At 40.4% G+C, this 22,304-nt stretch overlaps 1 protein-coding gene across 1 annotated transcript in view; it reads left to right on the top strand.

Annotated features, from left to right (window-relative positions):
• The window catches only part of CDC5L (cell division cycle 5 like), a 40,479-nt gene extending 20,203 nt beyond the window's left edge, over nt 1-20,276 (top strand). The window contains exons 12-16 of the mRNA XM_063442065.1: nt 765-845; nt 1,137-1,382; nt 3,087-3,284; nt 18,038-18,250; nt 19,652-20,276. Coding sequence (XP_063298135.1) covers nt 765-845; nt 1,137-1,382; nt 3,087-3,284; nt 18,038-18,250; nt 19,652-19,756 — 843 coding nt within the window. The 3' untranslated portion in view covers nt 19,757-20,276. The remainder of the gene's footprint in view (nt 1-764; nt 846-1,136; nt 1,383-3,086; nt 3,285-18,037; nt 18,251-19,651) is intronic.
• The last annotated feature ends 2,028 nt before the right edge of the window (nt 20,277-22,304 follow it).

Raw genomic sequence — 22,304 nt, 5'->3', positions numbered from 1 at the left:
ACTAAATGCATGCAAGTTTTCATTTGGGGTAAATCTACTAAACAGTGATTTTTATTCATTTTGTATTTGGGCAGTGGAGTGTCCCTTTTAATTATGTTTATTAGTAGCCTTGCATACGCCCTGTCTAGGCTTGACCTGTAGCCGTAAGCCTACTTTGCAACTTTCATATCTATCCCTGAAGGTTTAAAAGGACATTATGAGGAGCTATTGAATATATATATACTAGCTGGCTTGTGCAGGTGCAGCAAAGGTCAACCATAAAACAATATCTATATGCATAGCAATGTTAAATATGGTCAACTATATAATTTATATTGATCTTTTATATTTTATACAATATATGTATTAGAAACTGTAATGTCTTACTAAGACTTTTTTTTAAATTCATAAATACTGCTAAGTGTGTTGTGTTATGATTTCCCATGAAGGTCTTTGACATGTGCCAGGAATGGGTCTGGGAACATGTCCTATTAAATGGTGAAGTAAAGGTTTGTGATGCCACTATGAGCGTTATGTAAAAGTCAAGTGTCACTAGGAAGGCTGAATGTGATCTCACTGGAATGCCTGTGTGTTGTGCAATATTTTAATAAGGGATACGTGACGCTTTAAGGATGTGATGTACATCAGTACATTGTACCATCAGCAGACAGGATATTATAAGTGTGTCTTAATAGTACCCTAATAGCCAGAAAATTAAAAAAATTTTTAAAGAAAAATATAATCTGTGATATGGTACATGTGTCTAACCTTTTTTTTGTCTCTAGGCAATACGAGATGCACAACGAGCAAAGGAGATGAAACAGAGACACAAAGCCATTCAGCAAGACTTACCGCGACCTTCTGAAGTAATTCAGCATTGTCTCTAAACTATATCATGTTCCCATAGTAATTTACATCTTGAATATTCTTCATGCTGAATAGACACGAAAATGTTTACTGTTCTTTTCACACATTCCAAATCACTACTCTTCTGTGATTGACAACCCTCTCACCTGTGCCAAGATTATCACACCATAGACCTGCTCTAGATTATGCTATAATGTTACTTTACCAAAACCTATAGTCGTTCGCAGATAAAATCTATATATATATATTGTCAGTAAATTGGTCGGATCTAATCATTTCTATAATTTTAGGTAAATGAAACTATATTGAGGCCTGTAAATGTTGAACCTCCACTCAGTGATCTACAGAAAAGCGAAGAGATGATCAAAAAGGAGATGATCACAATGCTGCACCATGACTGTCTCCATTATCCATATGGCGACAATGTTGGAGTAAAGAAGGGGAAAGGTCCTGGTTCTGGAACTACTAACGCAGAGCATATTACATACCTAGAGCATAGTCCGTATGAAAAGATTTCCCATGAAGATGTAAAGCATGTAAGTGATAGTTAAATCCACCCTTGTTTGGATGGGGTAAACCTAATGTTATGTCAGGATTACTCACTTCTTTTCTATGTCTAGGTCAACATTCACCTTCTTTGAGTCTTTGTCCCCTTCTGGTCTGAGTCTTTGCCATTGTTCACCTCATCAAGACCAAAAACCAAGGCAACATGGGTTCTTATTCTCATAAACAAACCGTATAATACAAGAAAACTATGTGGTCTAACTGAACTTTAAGAGAGTTTTCAGCATTGCCACATACTTATTTGTATGTCTTCTGTTGCTCTATGATTGACTGACAGTGGCTTCCCCTAAATACAGCTGTGTGTGAGGCCATACACCGTTCAATGACTCTGATAAAAGTACACAAATAAGTCAGCGCTAATAGACACAGATAACTAAGAAAGGCAGCAACCCTGGAAAAGGGATTCCCTCTAAACCTTTCAAAGACCATTATAGGCACCCAGACCACTTCAGCTTAATGAAGTGGTCTGGGTGCCAGGTCCAGCTAGGTTTAACCCTTTTTTCTATAAACATAGCAGTTTTAAAGAAACTGCTATGTTTACATATGGGTTAATCCAGCCTCTAGTGGCTGTCTCATTGATTCCCACAGTGTGAAGACGCCAGCGTCCATAGGAAAGCATTGTAAATGCTTTCCTATGAGACTGGCTGAATGCGCGCGTGGCTCTTGCCGCGCATGCACATTCAGCAGAGGAGGAGGAGAGCTCCCCGCCCGGCGCTGGAGAAAGAGGTAAGTTTAAAAAACGAGTGTGTTTTCCTGGCACTATAGTGGTCCTTTAACAAAAAAATCACAGATAGAAAACAAATTTTAAAAAAACAGAGGGAGGGCTGCACAGCGAAAATATATAAGAGAACAGTCAATGAGCCTAAAAAGTGGAAAACAAATAGTTCCAATCAAGGGGGTAGAATGTCTCACATAAAGAAGTATCCCTCTTGGAGGAGTATGATGTAGGGTGGAAATATTGTTAAGATCAGAGAGTATGACTTGGCTCCAATATTTTCAGATGTTCATAAGTTATGGAGAGATTAGAGGTAAAAAAATAGTGTTATGTGTAAAATCAATACGCAGGACAAAATGATGATATTTAACTCACATTTGTTAGAGCTTCGCCAGCTGTAGCGTTTCTCGCGTTCGATGGTACAGTCCTCACTTATAGGATATGATATGTGTCTCCTCGGTGTAGTAAGGAACCAGAACTCAAGGAGAAGGAAATAAAAGGACAACGATAGTGCTCTCAATACAATACATAGGAATATTACAATGTAATAAAAATAATACTCACAAAGATAGAACAGGCTCACTGCTCTTTGGTAACAGCGTTGGTGGTGTAACCCCAACTAGCATTCTTTGGAGTAGGAGATAATATATATAAATGCCAGGTTGTATGTTCACAATAAAATAAAAGATAAAAGGATAATTGGAACAAAAGGCTATTGCAGTGACCATAAATCTCTTTATTATAAAATCCAACTAATTAACATCAACGCATTTCCTAAATGGCCTTTTTTTTTTAATGCTTTTTTTACTCCATTTGAAAAAAAGCCATTTAGGCGAAATGTGTTGTGGATGTTAATTATTTGTATTTTATGGGCTCTAAAGTAGATATTTGAGCTGTAAGTTTAGAAACCAGACTTTGAATGAAGTAATCGTGTCTTTATATCTCTGTCATGCTGTCACAGGCAGAAGAACTCCTGCAGCAAGAAATGGAAGTAGTGAAGCAGGGAATGGGGCATGGAGACCTCTCTATAGATGCTTATAACCAAGTGTGGGAAGAGTGTTACAGTCAAGTGTTGTATCTGCCTGGCCAAGGGCGTTATACAAGGGCTAACTTGGCAAGTAAGAAGGACAGAATTGAATCGCTTGAAAAGAGACTGGAGGTAGGTCACTAATCATCTTGGATATTGTTATATGTTCTGTTTCTGTAATTATTAAGGGAAATGATTCATAAGCAAAATAAAGACCATTGTGAGCTTGCGCATTAACGAAAATGGAGGAGGGAGAAGCTTTCTTGTAATCCCTCTTTACTATAAAACAGTCTGGCAGGGGGGCATTCTGTTTTTGCAGCACTGGTGTCATTTAGTTGAATGGCAGATTTCAAATTGCCAATTTATAGTACATTTTATTTAGCCTACATATTGGAGTTTGGGTTTCTGTTCACTACAATACATGAAAATAGATATAAAAAAATATAAAATTTTGCAAATAAAATACATTTTAAATCCAATGTATGCAGGGTTTTTTCCACTCTTATTTTAATATATACAGGAATATGTTTGTTGATATAGCGACCGCACATAAAAAGCATACCTTCCCTTGCTGTTGAGAGGTTAGGTTTATCCCATTTGGAGAGCTTGAATACCAACAGTAAACATGGTTCCTGCTTTCATTCTCCCCTCCATTTTATGAGTAATCATTTTCTGTGGACATGCTTTACACCCATGTTCACGTTATAGGGAGTCAGAGGTGGTATTTTCCAAGTTTTACACTGTAAATGCATATTTAAGTTGATCCTATAGGGGAGGCGCATGCTGACTCGTCAGTGAAATGTGGTGGTATTCTTGCCACATTGGACTATGGGAAGCCGCATGCATTCCCAGCACTCTGTCCTGTAAGGGCAGTGTAATTTACTAAAAGCTGGGAAAGGCTGAACCATGAAAGTGACAGAGGGGAATCTGATGGATTTGAGGGAGAAAACAGGTCTGGCGGTTGAAAAAGAGGCTTAAGGTCATTCGTGTGACGGAGGAATGAAAAACAAGCAGAAGGCTAAAAGTAAAATAGAACTAATTGTACACGTCTCCAGCGTAAAGTTTGTGAAATACGGTTAACACTACATGTGACCACTTAGGAGTACTGAGCAGAGTCTTGGGGCTTTTATGTCCCACTTTAAACCCATGATTACTCTTGTTCTTCAATATTACCAGTAGATGGCATTCCAGCTCTTCCATAATATACTTAAATTCTAGTTGACGATGCCTTGATTCTGTTTATTTACTCTGCATTTCTCTGCCAGGCTTGTATTATTTTAACATGATCAGTGTGACAGTTTATCTGCCACACTAGTTAAATCAACAGACAAACAACCAAATCCTCAGCGTATTGTGGGAGGAAAAGTACATTTAAACTTGCTCGACACTTTCTCTGTTCCCAGATTTTATTGTCTCCACAGACCTGGGTAAATGTTTAGCTATGGGTATCTTATTACACATCTGATACCGTTATCCTAATGGCAAATCTTTTTACAATCAAGAAGCTTAGCAGGCATGTTTGCTGTCTGCTTATTAGGGTTCCAGTGAATCCGTACAGCCATACATCTTTAGCGTAAGGTGCTGTCATTGACTGAGTCTATGTTCACAAAATTTGATAAGACTTGACGAATGGTGAAACAAAAAACGTTCTACTTGTTTCCATAAAGTGATTTATTTGTATTTATTTTTTCCTTTTGGGTGCCACCTACATTTTTGATATTTTGCTTTGTCCATTTGCTCACTTGTTTTTGGGTGAAAGTTGGTTATTATTTTCGAAATTGATCTTGCAGCTGTTTAGCAGAGATCTCCCTAAATTGGTACCTTTGTGGGATTGCCATATTTAAGGGTACCACATTTGGCAGGTATTTAGTAGATAGCTCCTTTTTAAGTATCCATATGGCAATTCCACAAGGATTAGGGAGCTATCTAACAGTCATTTATTTTCATAATTGCTGTCTGTCACCCTACTTTACTAATACAATGTAAAAATACTTCGTGTTATTAAATAAGGGAGGTTAAATCACCCTATGCCCCCCTGGCCCCAAGGATATCAGTGCTTTGAGTAGGTGCATGTTAACTAAACAGTCATAAGAACAGACTACTCACCAGTCAATCCAATAAAGGGGGACCACACACACTACCTAATAAACTAACAGTGGGGAATATAGTGTCCAACCAATGCTCCTTGAGTAATGCTATTAAGTGGGGTGGCCTAATGTCCCAACCCCATCTGTGGACTATTGGAGGTGGGTGGGGGGGCCCTTAATAATAAAAGGAGTGGACCTATTGCTTGCTGTTTACTATACATGCCCTTACTTGCTGCACAGTGGGTAGGGGCATGAGGGAGGATTTATTCTCCCTCATAGCAAAAAGTACTGTATACATTCGGGTGACTGGTAGCATGGGGGGGGGGAGGGGGGGAATTCGGATGAACGAAAGAAAAAATTAATTGCATGGAAGAAATTCTTTTAACAAGCAAATCGTTCTTCTAACATTCGTAACCATTTTTATTCGTCTTTCGGACAAATGGACTGGTTGCCAGAAAATTAGGTCGAAAACGTATTCATCCTAAAACAAATGCCCCGGTCTAAAATGCAGTACTCATTGCACAGTAGTTGTAAAAATTGGGTACGCCAACATTTATATTGTTGGAGCAATACCATGGCCTCTGTTATCCATCAGCGTTCTCTGGGCAAGCATCTCTAACATTAATCACCCGTTTTATGAATTACAGGCCTCTGTGAAAGCACTTTGCTTAGGCTGACAGCTAGGCGATCGCATTGTGTGGTTAGTGTAGGTTATTGAATCGTCTGCCATTGAGTGATTTTTGGATGTACATTTTTGTCATTCTAGAAGTTGGCATGCTTTCTTTTATATGATCGAGTAGAGTGGGATATTTCTATAATGTAGTTTAGCATTGTTCTACTTCAATAGAACCATGAGTTTTTTTCCTGCCAATGTACAGTTTAAGTGTTGTTAATTTAAAAAACAAACAAACAAAAAAAAAACATGTATTTATTGGTTATTGACTGTTAATTTATTTTGCCCTACATTGTGTTACTTCAATGAAATAAATTCTCCAGGCACTCAAAGTGTTAAAGACAGATTTAATGAAACCATAAAGAACATCAGCGTGTCGCGTGTAAGCTTGAGTAGGTCGAAACGTTGATGTTCTTTTTTGTTTCATAAAAACTGCCTGCGGCTTTAACAACTTGAGTGCCTGGAGAATTTTTTTTTATTGCCTTGACGTTGTGGGATTGCTGGTCCTGCTCTGGAGCACCGGTTGGCTGCTGGAATTGAGTGCGGCTCCTACCCTCACTTTTGCTTCATTGTGTTACTGACTTTGTGTTATAATTAAACATTGTCATCTGTCTTTAAGGAATATTGTCGTTGCTTCTTGTATTTATTGTAGTGAAATGTGGCCATTTTTTTCCTCTGTGCTCCAGTTTAAAGTTTTGTTAAAGTAAAGAGATCCTTGATTTGTAAAAAGTGCTTAAACCTTCCCTTTTCTGAGAACTACAGGTTACAGATACCAGGGAGACCTTAGCTGTCAATCGAGTTACATTGAAAAGTTAAAGACCCCTAAAGCATTTAAGCTTGCTGAAATGCTTTGTGTGAATTGTGTTTGCTCTTTTTCATTTTACAAAAAGTGCTGTTTTCCATCGAAATTGTAACTTTTATAAATGAACCTTGTTACACCCCACTGGCTGTCAATCAGACACCAGATCTGTTACTTCCTGGTAGTTTAACTCAGTGAAGCTAAACTCAAGAGGAAGCAATTGCTCAAAAGCTTCTCATTGAGCTGCATTGAAAAGTCTGATTGGACAGCCTGCGGAGGTCTGGGCGGGATTAGAAGTGGAGGGCTTACAAAGGCTTCAGATGAGAAATGCACCTCTTTTTAGAGTTATTCCCAATTAAAATGTATCATTAAATGTTTTCATTGAGTGTATATACACTAAATAGTGATTTATTTATTTTTCCATTTGAGCAGTGGAGTGTCCCTTTAACATTGTGAAATTACAGTTCTCTTTTGATAAGTATTAGAATATATTCTACAGCCCACCTTCATTAAATTAGTCATAAGTGCTACAGGGATCTCACCTGCACTGGGAAAGGCAGGGCTGCTGCACTAAACAATGTATTGTGGCCAGTGTTCTGAATAGTAGGATGTCTGTTCCCCCAGTAGGTACCAAGTTATAGGTCTGCCCATACAAATATAGACACAGTCTAACTAGTACAGCTGAACAGTTTGAGAATCTTTCCCAGCCTCTCACTAGCAGTATCATTGCTGCATTTTAAATCTGATGTCCTAGGAGTCCAGGGGATGCAGCCAGCTTTGGCAGAATGGGTATGCCAGCCATGTTCTGATGTACGAAGTCATCTGGAAGTCATTTCGATACTTGCATGATTACGTTCCTTGGCAGTGGGGTTTCTAGCTGCTAATAAAACAAGACTTCTGATTGTGTGACCAAGAGAAGGCTATGATGGTACAGTGAATGATTCAGTTTACCTTAAGAGCAATTCAGCCCCGATAAAATGCACAGCCAAATAATTCTTACTGATTTTCATGCGACTGGCTCACACATCCTTGGTTTAAAATGCTGCTTAACTTTAAAGATCAGAATGTGAATTTACTGTGGTCCGAAAGTACCAGTTGGTAACTCATTTCTCGACGCCGTAGCCTGTCTGCCTGATTTTTCTGTCAGTAAATTTCATATTATGGTTGAATTACTTAAAACAAATTTTTATGTTTTGTTTTGGGTGTTTTTCTGTTTACTCTCTCTGTGTGATTTGTTAACGGTTAAAAAAAAAAAAGGACCTGTTCGACGTTATAAATGCTTGTGCAGTGGTACTATGTTATTGATGATAGGCGCAAGGAATTCAGTGTCTTCCTAACTACATGTGAAGTAGCTGGCTCATTATGCTGTAAGTTCTGCTTGCATGGCTACCCGTGCTTGTTAAATGATATCCAGCACCTGGTTGAATTCTGTAATTCTAAATAGACTGAGGGCCCTTTTCATGAGCGGGAAGGTGATATTGCTGTGTGTATCTTTCCAGCTGTTTAATAGGAGGGGTATACCCAGAGGATTTTATAAGAAAATACTGCACTTGTGGATTTGCATAATTCGTTACTCTGTGCTGATAGATTTTACTGTCGTGCTTTTAGCATTACTAACAAGGTGGCTTTTGAAACCCTTGGATATATTTTCGGATCCCTCCACTTGCTGCTGTAATGGTGATGTCAAGGAAAGATCAGAAGTTGTATCAGTTTATGATTGTACTGCGTATAACATTGCTTCTTGTACATAGCTCTCAGGTTGAATGTTAAGAACACCAAAGCCAAACAGGCAGGCATGTAAACTCGGCTAAAACACTTACCTTTCCTTTTTCTAACTATTACAATACTCGTTTTAATAGGACTGCATATACTAATTGCAGTGTGGCTTGCCTGGGCGACACCTGCAGACATTGTGTGGCTTCCCTAGGGGGCACTGCAGACATTGCGTGGCTTCCCTAGGGGGCACATGCAGACATTGTATGGCTTGCATGGGGGGCAGCTGCAGACATTGCGTGGCTTGCATGGGGGGCACCTGCAGACAATGCGTGGCTTGCATGGGGGGCACCTGCAGACATTGCGTGGCTTGCGTGGTGGGCACCTGCAGACATTGGGATGCTTGCATGGTGGGCACCTGCAGATATTGCATGGCTTGTATGGGAGGCACCTGCAGATATTGCATGGTTGGCACCTGCAGACGTTGCGTGGCTTGCATGGTGGGCACTTGCAGACGTTGTGTGGCTTGCATGGTGGGCACCTGCAGACGTTGTGTGGCTTGCATGGTGGGCACCTGCAGACGTTGTGTGGCTTGCATGGTGGGCACCTGCAGACGTTGTGTGGCTTGCATGAGGGGGCACCCGCAGACATTGTGTGGCTTGCATGAGGGGGCACCTGCAGATGTGTGGCTTGCATGAGGGGGCACCTGCAGATGTGTGGCTTGCATGGGGGGGGCACCTGCAGATGTTGTGTGGTTTGCATGGGGGGGGGGGGCACCTGCAGATGTTGTGTGGCTTGCATGGGGGGGCACCTGCAGACGTTGTGTGGCTTGCATGGTGGGCACCTGCAGACGTTGTGTGGCTTGCATGGTGGGCACCTGCAGACGTTGTGTGGCTTGCTTGGGGGCATCAGCTTGCAATATTTGGCTTGCTTAGGGGGCACTCTTATACGCTTGGGCACCTGCAGACATTGTGTGGCTCCCCTTTAGGGCACCCGCTTGCAGTGTGTGACTTGCAAAGGGGGCATGTTCATGCAGTGTGTATAATACCTAGGAATACCACAAGCTTTTCATAGCTTCCTTAAGGGGGTGCCCACAGGCATTGTTTAGCTTCCCTTGGAGGCACATAAAGATAGTGACTTCTCTGAGAAGAGCACAGACTTTAGTCTTCTAAATTAAAGTATTCTTTATTTGATTGCATTGGGCCAATCATTTTTATGTCTGTGTACTCTGACCTGTGGCTAAGGGAATATTATACGCCCACCTGAATTTTATCATACTCAAGTGAGTGCTTACCACATTTATTCCATTTGTATGGCCGGCTGTGTCAGTAACTTTATTATATTCAGCCACGGCTGAATTCTGAATTGTTCTATAGAAACCTCTATTATTAACTGGTCTTTTCTTAACAGATACCAGCTGAGCAGTGAACATTGCTCATAACTACACCTCACAAATACAGAGTCTCTGTCCAAATACCTGAACTGCTGCTTTTCTTAGAAAGACAGCATTGTGTTCAAAATGGACCTTAACACAATGTTTTCTTAATGTGCTGTTTCTAGAATAATTACTTATGGATTTGTATTCATTTTTTTTTATATAGAAAGGCACATTCAGACTACAAAGAATCATTTATTTGTGTGGAAGAATTCAGTTTGTATCAGTGTGAACATTTGCCCTTTATTTAATTTGGCTCTGCATCTTTGCTTGGTTATTGATAGGTACATTCTCAATGTATCTTTCCTGGTAAAATATTCTATACATTAAATAAATAAATTCCCTCATTGAAACATTGACTGGCATTGAAGGACCACTATAGTGCCAGGAAAACATACTCGTTTTCCTGGCACTATAGTGCCCTGTGGGTGCCCCCACCCTCAGGGACCCCCTCCCGCCGGGCTCTGGGGAGAGTAAAGGGTTAAAACGTAACTTATTCCAGCGCCGGGCGGGGAGCTCTTCTCCTCCGATCCTCCTCCTCTCCACCTATTCGGCTGAATGCGCACGCGCGGCAAGAGCTGTGCGCGCATTCAGCCGGTCTCATAGGAAAGCATTATCAATGCTTTCCTATGGACGCTTGCGTGCTCTCACTGTGATTTTCACAGTGAGAATCACGCAAGCGCCTCTAGCGGATGTCAGTGAGACAGCCACTAGAGGATTTGAGGGCTGGATTAACCCATTTATAAACATAGCAGTTTCTCTGAAACTGCTGTGTTTATAAAAAAAATGGGTTAACCCTAGCTGGACCTGGCACCCAGACCACTTCATTAAGCTGAAGTGGTCTGGGTGCCTAGAGTGGTCCTTTAATATAAACATAAAATACATACAATGTAGGAGATGGTTCACACTTCTAGAATGGTTCTGTAATATAAAAAGCAATATAGTGTAATATGCTAGTACAATTGTATCAATCGAAATGAGCGTCAGGTACTCACAAGCCTAGAGCCAAATTTCTGCATATGGCTCTCATGGATAGCGCTGTGGGACTTTTCAGGATGTCCCTCTCCTATTCCCAGATCACTTATATGATGCTCCGGTTGGGTAATAATCCAGGTTCCACAACTTGACTTGAATTTTTCAGGAGAAAACTTTATTGCTCCCCAATGTGGAGTAAAACATGGATAAAATTGAAATATCGATAAAATAAATAAAAAATAGAGTAACTGGATATAGTCCTGCCAATTGGCAAAAGTCCAAATGTCCGAAACGCGTTTCGCCCCGTACCAGGGGCTTTTTCAATCGGTTGACACCGATTGAAAAAGCCCCTGGTACGGGGCGAAAACGCGTTTCGGACATTTGGACTTTTGCCAATTGGCAGGACTATATCCAGTTACTCTATTTTTTATTTATTTTATCGATATTTCAATTTTATCCATGTTTTACTCCACATTGGGGAGCAATAAAGTTTTCTCCTGAAAAATTCAAGTCAAGTTGTGGAACCTGGATTATTACCCAACCGGAGCATCATATAAGTGATCTGGGAATAGGAGAGGGACATCCTGAAAAGTCCCACAGCGCTATCCATGAGAGCCATATGCAGAAATTTGGCTCTAGGCTTGTGAGTACCTGACGCTCATTTCGATTGATACAATTGTACTAGCATATTACACTATATTGCTTTTTATATTACAGAACCATTCTAGAAGTGTGAACCATCTCCTACATTGTATGTATTTTATGTTTGTATTTTATAGAGTGGTGTAAGGAGTTTCCACTCAGGTGATCTGTGGCATTTATTGCCACCACACTTAATCCCACTTTGTTTGTATATTTTTGTGTTTCACTTACTATGGTCCTTTAATATGCTCGCAAGGTTTGCACGGGGTGTTTCACACACACACATCTGGATTTTTATGTATTTGTGAAGATTTCTTAAGTCTTTATTCGGAACCTAGAGTTTTATCAACTGAAATTCAGTCAATTCAATGCCCTCGTAATTTAAGACAGAGAAGCTGAACTGAACAATCTGTACAGCTAGTTAGGCAGTCCAAGTGTATATAGATAGTTTTTTTTTTTTTTTTTTTTTTACAATGTCTAATATCCACATATTTGATTTGTAATGCTGTAATTTGTTTTTCATGAATTTCTTAAAGGAACATTCCAAACATCTACAGCACTTTAGCTTGCTTAAAGGACCACTATAGTGCCAGAAAAACAAACTTGTTTTCCTGGCACCATAGGGTCTTTGGGTACCCCTCCTCCCGCCGGGCTGAAGGGCTGAGCAAGGGGTTAAACACTTAACTTTCTCCAGTGCCGGGCTCCTTGGTGCGCGCATTTAGTCAGTCCATAGGAAAGCATTTCTCAATGCTTTCCTATGGACGCTGGCGTCTTCTCACTGTGAAAATCACAGCGAGAAGCGCGGAAGCACCTCTAGCGGCTGTCAGTGAGATTGACCCTGGTGTAAACATAGCAGGTTCTCTGAGATGGACCTGGCACCCAGACCACTTCATTGAGCTGAAGTGGTCTGGATGCCTATAGTGGTCCTTTAAGTGCTTTGTGTGGAGTGTCTAATTTTATCACTTTACAAAAAGTGCAGATTTCAATAATAAAATGAACCGTGTATAACCTTGTTACACCCTCCTGGCTGTCAAGCAGTGAGCCAGTCCTGTTGCTTCCTGGTAGTTTAGCTCAGTGAGAAAGTCTTTAATTGGACTGTCATAGAAAGCCTAGGATGGGGAAGGAGGAGTGGCCTGCAAAGGCTGCAGACAAGGTACCTGCAGTTTTTGCAAGCTCTTTTACATAAATCCCCAAATGAAAAATGCTTAAATAATTCATTGGGATGTATATCTACTAAATAGTGATTCATTTATTTTTTATTTAGGTTTTGGAATATACATTTTCTGTAATAGCGCCTGTATCAATGCTGCAGCTAATGAGATTGGGATAAATACTGTGGAATATCGTAGTAACCACTTTGCTGGATAGCTTGGTTGCTTCATCTAAGTGTTGCTTCTAAGTGTGTGTAGTTGGAGATATTCTGGAGCGTTTTACAGAAGCTTCAACTGTCTTAATGCCTCGTTTCCACTAAGCAGATCGGTTCAGTTCGGTACGGTTCGCTATTTTGGGTGTTTCCATTATGAAAGTGGTCCATACAAGCGAACCGTACCATTCAATTCAGGGTCCTGCTTCAGATGTAGGGCCATAGAAAATGGAACGGTTCGGTTAGGGCAGAACTACTATACAATCCATTGATTGGTGGACAGGAAGAGCATTTTTTCTAAACCCTGCATGGCCCTGAAGGTCTGACTTGCAGTGGAAACGCTCACCAGAATGGGCTGGTCCATTCTAAACCTTCCAAACCCTGTACCAACCCGAACCGATCCGCTCAGTGGAAACAAGGCATAAGATTTGTGCTAAGAGTTTTCTTTTTTACTGTTACAGGTAAGATTCATCTGTAGGAAAAGGTTACTTATTGCACAAGGTTTGATTTCCTGTTGGTAATTATAAGGCATTTGATTAGTTAGGTACTTGCTATTGATTGCTGTTTAAATTAGCTATTGTTTGCAAATAAGCAGAGGCCTACCCAGGTGTTAAACATTCCTAGTGGGTGGTGATTTTAGGAGTATATAAGGGTTGTTTTCATTAGCTTGGCTAATGTAGCTTGGTTGCTTCATCTAAGTGTTGCATCTAAGTGTGTGTGGTTGGAGATATTCTGGAGAGAAACTGGAGGTAATCTGAGGTATTCAGGAGGATAAATAAAAAGTAAAAATTCGTTTGATTTAAATTATTCACCTCATTGGAATGGCAGACTTAGTTCAGTGTAATAGTTGCTATGCATTTGTTTTACGTTCCACTTTTTGGAGGTTTGGGTGTTGTCTAATCTGTAGACAGTTCTCTATCTTGCGGCAAGAGATTGTATTTTTGAAGTCTGAGATTTGTAAATTATCTGGTAAACAAACTCAGGCTGGAACTGCTGCAAAGCCACTGCCGCAGAGACATAATAGGAATGGCAGATGGATTACTGTAGGATCTGGTAGACTTAGAGTTGTGGATAAAAGGTATATTGCACAGTCTGTTGCTCTACATAATTCAGTTTCTGCACTTTCAGAGTGTAATGGTGTTATGGAGACAGGCACTGAGGGTAGTGGTGTTGCGGAGAGAGGAACTGAGGCTAGTGGTGTTGTGGAGAGAGGCACTGAGGCTAGTGGTGTTGTGGAGAGAGGCACTGAGGCTAGTGGTGTTGTGGAGAGAGGCACTGAGGCTAGTGGTGTTGTGGAGAGAGGCACTGAGGCTAGTGGTGTTGTGGAGAGAGGCACTGAGGCTAGTGGTGTTGTGGAGAGAGGCACTGAGGCTAGTGGTGTTGTGGAGAGAGGCACTGAGGCTAGTGGTGTTGTGGAGAGAGGCACTGAGGCTAGTGGTGTTGTGGAGAGAGGCACTGAGGCTAGTGGTGTTGTGGAGAGAGGCACTGAGGCTAGTGGTGTTGTGGAGAGAGGCACTGAGGCTAGTGGTGGTGTGGAGAGAGGCACTGAGGCTAGTGGTGTTGTGGAGAGAGGCACTGAGGCTAGTGGTGTTGTGGATAGAGGCACTGAGGCTAGTGGTGTTGTGGAGCGAGGCACTGAGGCTAGTGGTGTTGTGGAGCGAGGCACTGAGGCTAGTGGTGTTGTGGAGCGAGGCACTGAGGCTAGTGGTGTTGTGGAGCGAGGCACTGAGGCTAGTGGTGTTGTGGAGAGAGGCACTGAGGCTAGTGGTGTTGTGGACAGAGGCTTGAAGACTATGGTGAGGCCTAATAGAAAGCAGTTTTTGTTGGTGGATTCCATCATAAGAGGTGTGGAGATGGACAATGGTGGTCTTGTGAGGTGTCTTCCCGGAGCTACTGCTCACAGAGACAGGAGACTTATCTGTAATATTGTTAAGCGAGCAAAGCAGGAAGGGGAATTTGGATGTACTTGTCCATCTAGGGACAAATGACTTGGCTTGCAATGAGGTTTCAGAGGTTAAAGACGTTTTTGCCAATGATATACGGCAGGTTGCTTCCACACTGTCATTCTCTAAAGTTCTGTCTGTGCATAACACTCAGAACGACAGGTGGATGTGTATTAGGGACTTTAACTTGTGGCTTGGTGAATGGTGTCGGGAGCAGGGATTTGGCTTTATTTCTCATGGTAGCTCTGTTTGGAATGGAAATAAACTGTACAAAAAAGATGGTTTGCATCTTTCTCAAAAGGGAACAAATGTTCTCAGTGAGCAGTTCAGAGGTTTTGCTAGGATGTATTTAAACTAGGAGGGGGGGCAAAAGGGTGATAAAACATCAATCCAATTGTCCCCCAAAACAAGGACAGAAGGTGCCTGTAGCAAGTGTGTTAGAAAATGATAAGCTTAGAGTCATGTCTACAAATGCTTGCAGTTTAGGGAATAAGATCCATGAACTTGTGGCAATAATGGCAACTGATAGTGTAGATTTAGTCGCTGTTACTGAGACATGGTATAATGAGAAAAATGACTGGGACATAGCAATACCAGGGTACTCTTTATATAGAAAAGACAGGGAAGGCAGGAAAGGGGGAGGGGTGGCCCTGTATGTGAAGGATAGCATAAAATCTAGCCTAATAAAAGTTAGTGAGGTGAACATAGAGTCTGTTTGGGTTACGTTAGAATTTGGTAATCACACAGTAATTCGTGTAGGTGTGATTTATAGGCCCCCAAATTGAATGAGTTAGATAATCTACTAGTTGAGGAAATAGCTAAAATGACAATGAAGGGGGAAGTTATCATCATGGGTGACTTTAATCTTCCCGAAGTGAATTGGAAAACAAAAATAGCTGCTTGTGCCAGGAGCACACATATTCTAAACTCCCTACTGGGATTGTCTCTAAAACAAGTCGTTGAGGAGCCAATTCGTAAAGAGGCCATACTAGATTTAGTGTTAACAAATGGAGATTTGGTATCCAATATTACTGTAGGTGAAAGTTTAGGATCCAGTGATCATCAATCAGTGTGTTTTAATATAAGAACAGTGACTGAGTCACACCACACAAAAACAACAGTTTTACACTTTAGAAAAACAGACTTTTCTAAAATTAGAATATGTGTAAAGAAGTCATTATCAGACTGGAGAAATTTAAATGGCGTCCAAGAGAAATGGGATTATTTAAAAGTTGCACTACTGAAGGCAACAGAAAATTGCATTAGGCTTGTCAGTAAAAGCAAAAAATTCAAGAAACCACTGTGGTGCTCCGCAGATGTGGCCAAAATAGTAAAAAACAAAAAGTTAGCATTTAGTAATTATAAAAAAAAAGGAAGACAAAATGATCTATAAGATTAGGCAGAAAGAGGCTAAGCAAGTTATAAGAGCTTCCAAATCACACACAGGAGAGAAAATAGCACAGTCAGTAAAAAAGGGGGACAAAACTTTTTTTAGATACATAAATGAGAAAAGAAAAGTAAAACAAGGATTAGTTAGATTAAAAACAAAAGAAGGAAGGTATGTAGAAGAGGATAAAGGTCTAGCTGACTGCCTCAATGAATATTTTTGTTCGGTATTTACAGATGAAAATGAAGGAGAGGGACCTCAGTTAAGCAAAAGGATAAATGAGTTATTTATTACACGTGAGTTTACAGAGGAAGAGGTACTATTTCAACTGTCAAAATTAAAGACAAATAAGTCAATGGGACCTGATGGAATACACCCTAAGCTATTAAAAGAGCTTAGTGGTGTACTAGCAAAACCATTAACAGATTTATTTAACCAATCATTGATAACAGGAGTAGTCCCAGAAGATCGGAAGTTGGCGAATGTTGTGCCCATTCACAAGAAAGGTCATAGGGAGGAGTCGGGCAACTATAGGCCAGTAAGCCTTACTTCAGTAGTGGGGAAAGTGATGGAAACCATGTTAAAGGATAGGATTGTTGAACATCTAAAAACACATGGATTTCAAGATCAGAGACAACATGGGTTTACTTCAGGGAGATCATGCCAAACTAATCTTATTGATTTTTTTGATTGGGTAACTAAAATATAGATCAGGGTGGTGCAGTAGACATTGCTTACCTAGATTTCAGTAAGGCTTTTGACACTGTTGCACATAGAAGGCTTATCAATAAATTGCAATATTTAAGTTTGGATTCCAATATTGTTGAATGGGTAAGGCAGTGGCTGAGTGACAGGCAACAGAGGGTTGTAGTCAATGGAGTATATTCGAAGCTTGGGCTTGTCACCAGTGGGGTACCTCAGGGATCTGTACTTGGACCCATTCTCTTTAATATTTTTCTTAGTGATATTGCAGAAGGTCTTGATGGTAAGGTATGTCTTTTTGCTGATGATACTAAGATATGCAACAGGGTTGATGTTCCAGGAGGGATAAGCCAAATGGCTAATGATTTAGGCAAACTAGAAAAATGGTCAGAGTTGTGGCAACTGACATTTAATGTGGATAAGTGCAAGATAATGCATCTTGGACGTAAAAACCCAAGGGCAGAGTACAAAATATTTTATAGAGTCCTAACCTCAACATCTGAGGAAAGGGATTTAGGGGTGATTATTTCTGATAACTTAAAGGTAGGCAGACAATGTAATAGAGCAGCAGGAAATGCTAGCAGAATGCTTGGTTGTATAGGGAGAGGTATTAGCAGTAGAAAGAGGGAAATGCTCATGCCATTGTACAGAACACTGGTGAGACCTCACTTGGAGTATTTTACGCAGTACTGGAGACCATATCTTCAGAAGGATATTGATACCTTAGAGAGAGTTCAGAGAAGGGCTACTAAACTGGTTCATGGATTGCAGGATAAAACTTACCAGGAAAGGTTAAAGGATCTTAACATATATAGCTTGGAGGAAAGACGAGACAGGGAGGGTATGATAGAATCATTTAAAACATAAAGGGAATCAACACAGTAAAGGAAGAGACTATATTTAAAAGAAGAAAAACTACCACAACAAGAGGACATAGTATTAAATTAGAGGGACAAAGGTTTAAAAATAATATCAGGAAGTATTACTTTACTGAGAGGGTAGTGGATGCATGGAATAGCCTTCCAGCTGAAGTGGTAGAGGTTAACAGAGTAAAGGAGTTTAAGCATGCGTGTGGGATAGGCATAAGGCAATCCTAACTATAAGATGTTTCTATGTCTGTGATATTGTACTGAATAAAGGGTACGTTTTGTATGCTCTTTTTACAGATAAACAGAGGTCATATGACCGCCGAGGCCAAAAGAGCTGCAAAGATGGAGAAGAAAATGAAAATTCTGCTTGGTGGTTACCAGTCAAGAGCAATGGGACTAATTAAACAGCTCAATGAGGTCTGGGATCAGTATGAACAAGCCAACCTGGAGTTACGGACATTTGAGGAACTTAAAAAACACGAAGATATGGCAATTCCAAGGAGGATGGAAGTAAATACTGGTTGAGGTTTTGGGGACCTGTGTGTGATTATTGACCTCTGGTTGTTGCCTTTCCTATGTGCAATCTAAATGGGCTTCCATGTCTTGTTTAAAATATATAAATTAAATATATATCAGATGGTTTCTAGTGGCAACAAATTAGGGAGCGATATGCAATGTCAATCTGCAGTTGCTAAGGCCAGGTTTTGTCATGTATAAATAGGGGCATAAATTCACGGGATGAAAATATAATTTTGCCTCTTTATAAATCGCTGGTAAGACCACACCTTGAATATGCTGTGCAATTTTGAGCACCTGTTCTAAAGAAAGATATCATGGCACTAGAAAAAGTGCAGAGACGAGCTACAAAATTGATAAAAGGAATGGAGCATTTTAGGTACGAAGAAAGGTTAAAAAAGATTTAAATCTCTTTAGTTTGGACAAACGGCGCCTTAGAGGGGATATGATAACATTATACAAATATATTCGGGCCAGTACAAACCATTATCTGGAAATCCATTCGTAAACATCGTTAAAACATAGGACACGAGGTTACACGTTTAGGCTGGAAGAAAGGAGATTTTATCTAAGGCAAAGGAAAGTTTTTTTTTTTTTTACAGTAAGAGCAATAAGGATATGGAATTCTCTTCCTGAAGAGGTGGTTTTATTAGAGTCCATACAGATTTTTAAACAGCAATTGGATAAATACTTGCGACAAAAAACCATATGGGGATATAATTTCTAATTAGTGGGGTAATGCTTGATCCAAAGAGACAACTGACTGCTATTTTGGGGTCAAGAAGGATTTTTTTCCTAGTTTGTTGCAAAATTGGAAGCGCTTCAGACTGGGGTTTTTGCCTTCTTTTGCATCAACAGCAACAACACATGTGAGGAAGGCTGAACTTGATGGACGCAAGTCTCTTTTCAGCTATGTAACTGTGTCAATAGACCACTAGACTTCCCAGTGCACTCTAAGATTCAGTCAGTATCTAATGCTCCCCCAACCATTCTTTCTGCACTTAGTTAATCATAAATGCTTATAAAATTAGTCACATAACCATTTGTTAACAAATCTAAATTATATTACATTTGATTCTAGAAGCAACTGAAGTATTATAGAAACATTCGCCCTGGTCTGGTGTGACCTCAGGCAAAAAAAGAAATTCCTCCATTTTGCATTTGCCTGATATACAGGTTTACATGTAAAAGTTTGCGTTGTAGGTAGATTGACTAGATATACAGTGTAATGGAAGCCATCAAGCCATTGCTGTGCACTGGTAGGTTGCCTGCACCAGCCTAGTTGTTTTAGGGACAACTTATTTAGGATTACTCGATGAATAATCCAACTTCTAATGTCTTAAAGTCGTACCTCTGTTTGCTGACTATTATATGTTTTTATTTTCTTTAACACAGTCCCTGAAAGAAGATGTCCAACGACAAGAGGAAAGAGAAAAAGAGCTTCAGCAGAGATTTGCTGAATTGATGCTGGAAAAAGAGAAATGTGGATCCAGTTTTTAGTTGTAGAAAAGCCACCCTGTCCTTCAGTCGTTTTTGCATGTGCACGCCATGCTTTCTGTGATGAGACCCGTACCAGAACTCAGCACGCTGTTGGTTTCACTCCTGTGTGCGTCTGCTAACATTCAAAAAAACTGTTCCGTTTGGTGTAAGAATTGTATCAAGCATCATAAACCGCTTAGTGTTTTTGCAATAAATTGATCAAACACATCTGGTTTAAAGACTCTAAATGGAAGCAAAGTGAAACCAGTGGATATGTATATATTTTTATTTTGTGATACAGATAAACTCTTTTTTTTATTTTAATTGCGTGCTCATAAATATGTCAGTTGGAAGAAATACTTGTTTGGACTCTGAGGTGAGATATGTATACTGTTACTGACTGTATATTTGTTGGCTTTTAGGCGATTGCCGATTCATTCCTCTGAAATGACATAGGGACATTGTTGGATGAGTCCTTAATCTTAGAGATTTACATTTCCTGCAGATAATTGATGTACAATAAACATACATGTGAACTGTGTGCGCTGTGTTTATACACTTGTTATTTATGTAACTAATTGTCATGAAAAAACAAATATGCTACACTAGAGCATAAAGTTTAATGCTCTTTGCCAGGGGTTCCCAATTAATTTTTCCCATGGAACCCTTTGACATATTGTATCAACATTGTGGAAAACCCCTCCGACCACTCCCCCCCCTTCCCAAAGTGTGTGTATCTGTGTTTGTATGTGCCAGTGTGTACCTGTGTGTGTGTATGTATCTGACACACCGATACACACACACACACACACTGGAGCATAGTGGCACTCAGTTACACACACTGACATACAGACACACACACCTTGACACACAGATACACACACATCTTGACTCACAAATACACAGTGACATACACATGCTGATACACATACAAACACACTGATATACACTGGTATATTCACACATACACTCAGATACACACAGTGACATACACAAACCTTGACACACTCAGACACACATACATTCTCACTGACAAACACACATACAAACTCCTTAACAGACACACAATTTTTTATTTTACTCCACCCAGCCTCCCCACCTTTGGGAGTGCTGGCATAGAGTCTCTATTTCCCTGGGGTTCAGTGGGGCTGAGCAGCTGCGTGCGGGCGGTGAGGGAGCAGTGATCTAACTGCTCAGCTCTTTTGAGCTCCTCTTATTGATTCCGGAGTGGCATCACTGCTGTGCGCGCCGCGATAATTGAGGCAGGCGGCGAGGGAGCACTCTCCGCCGGCTCAGCTCCCTCTCCACCTGTCTCAATTATTGCGGCGGCCATTTTCCCCCGCGAAATTTTGGCGGTACCCCAGGAGTCCGCAGAACACCAATTGGGAAATGCTGCCCTAACTCAACAATGCAAGGTATGAAATTCTACTCTCTGGGTATATATATTGACTAGTCAATGGCAATAGCGAATGGAAATTTTGGACTGTTATGTGGCACCAACTCATCGTTTATCTATTCTGTGGTGCTTTGATGACACAGTAAACTTGTGAAGATTTGACAATGCTAAAAGGATTAATGTTATAGCTTATGTATCATTAGACTTGTGCAAAAATGTATTTGAAGCATTTCAGGCCAAATAAAATTCCTGTATTCCTAAATTATCTAATTAGAGACACTCTAAGAATTCCAGAGGATTTTGCAGAAGCGAACGACTCGTATATATTTTGAGTACCTGCACTGGAGAATAATTACTTTCTCTATTTCTCTATATACTCCACTATTATAGATCTGATAGAATCAGAATGGGGGGAAAAAAACAGTAACATGTTTTTTAACCGAAGGGAAAGCCAATATATTATTCCCATTCCAATCATCAGACACAAAATTCTGGAACGCTGCACTGAAAGTGGATGCGGCTATAATCAAAGTCGCAAAAAAGAAAAGTTTTACCAATAGACAGTGCAACATCTTTGAGGAAACTAATGGAAAAGCGATTGGATGCTAACCTGGTCAAGACTTACACCTCTTAATGGGCAGCAATGCATCCTGCAGTGGCCTTAACATCGTTGTCAAGGGCTCTAAGTATCTGGACCACTACGCTTAGTAAAGACATCTCTAAAGGCACTAATAGAGAAAAGTTACTGGAAATTGCTAAGGATTTAAAATTTTCTACAGATTTCATCCCAGAAGCATTGGTATTCATTACCAAGGTTATATTTAAAGCTATGGGCCAATCAGCTCCAGCCAAGAGAGCCCTTTTGTTGAGAACATGGGGTGCAGATAATTCATCAAAAGTCACCTATGGCTACTTCCTTTTTAGGGAAACTTTCTATTTGGAAAACCCTTAGACGATGCTAAGCAGTTGGAGCAGAGGATACAAAGAACAGAATTCCTTTTGAGACTCCAGATCTTATAGCCTGGGAGAGAATATTCTAGAGTGCCATGATCCAAGGAGATATCTTACTGTCATTTTTGGGTCAAGAAGGAATTTGTTCCTAGTTTGTTGCAAAATTGGAATCGCTTTAGACTGGGTTTTTTGCCTTCCTTTGGATCAACTGAAAAAACATGT

This window comes from Pelobates fuscus, chromosome 2, assembly GCF_036172605.1.
Source record: "Pelobates fuscus isolate aPelFus1 chromosome 2, aPelFus1.pri, whole genome shotgun sequence".
In the NCBI taxonomy this organism is placed as follows: Eukaryota; Metazoa; Chordata; class Amphibia; order Anura; family Pelobatidae; genus Pelobates; species Pelobates fuscus.
Note: the sequence above shows the minus strand (reverse complement) of the source record. Positions and strands in the feature narration are given on the sequence as shown.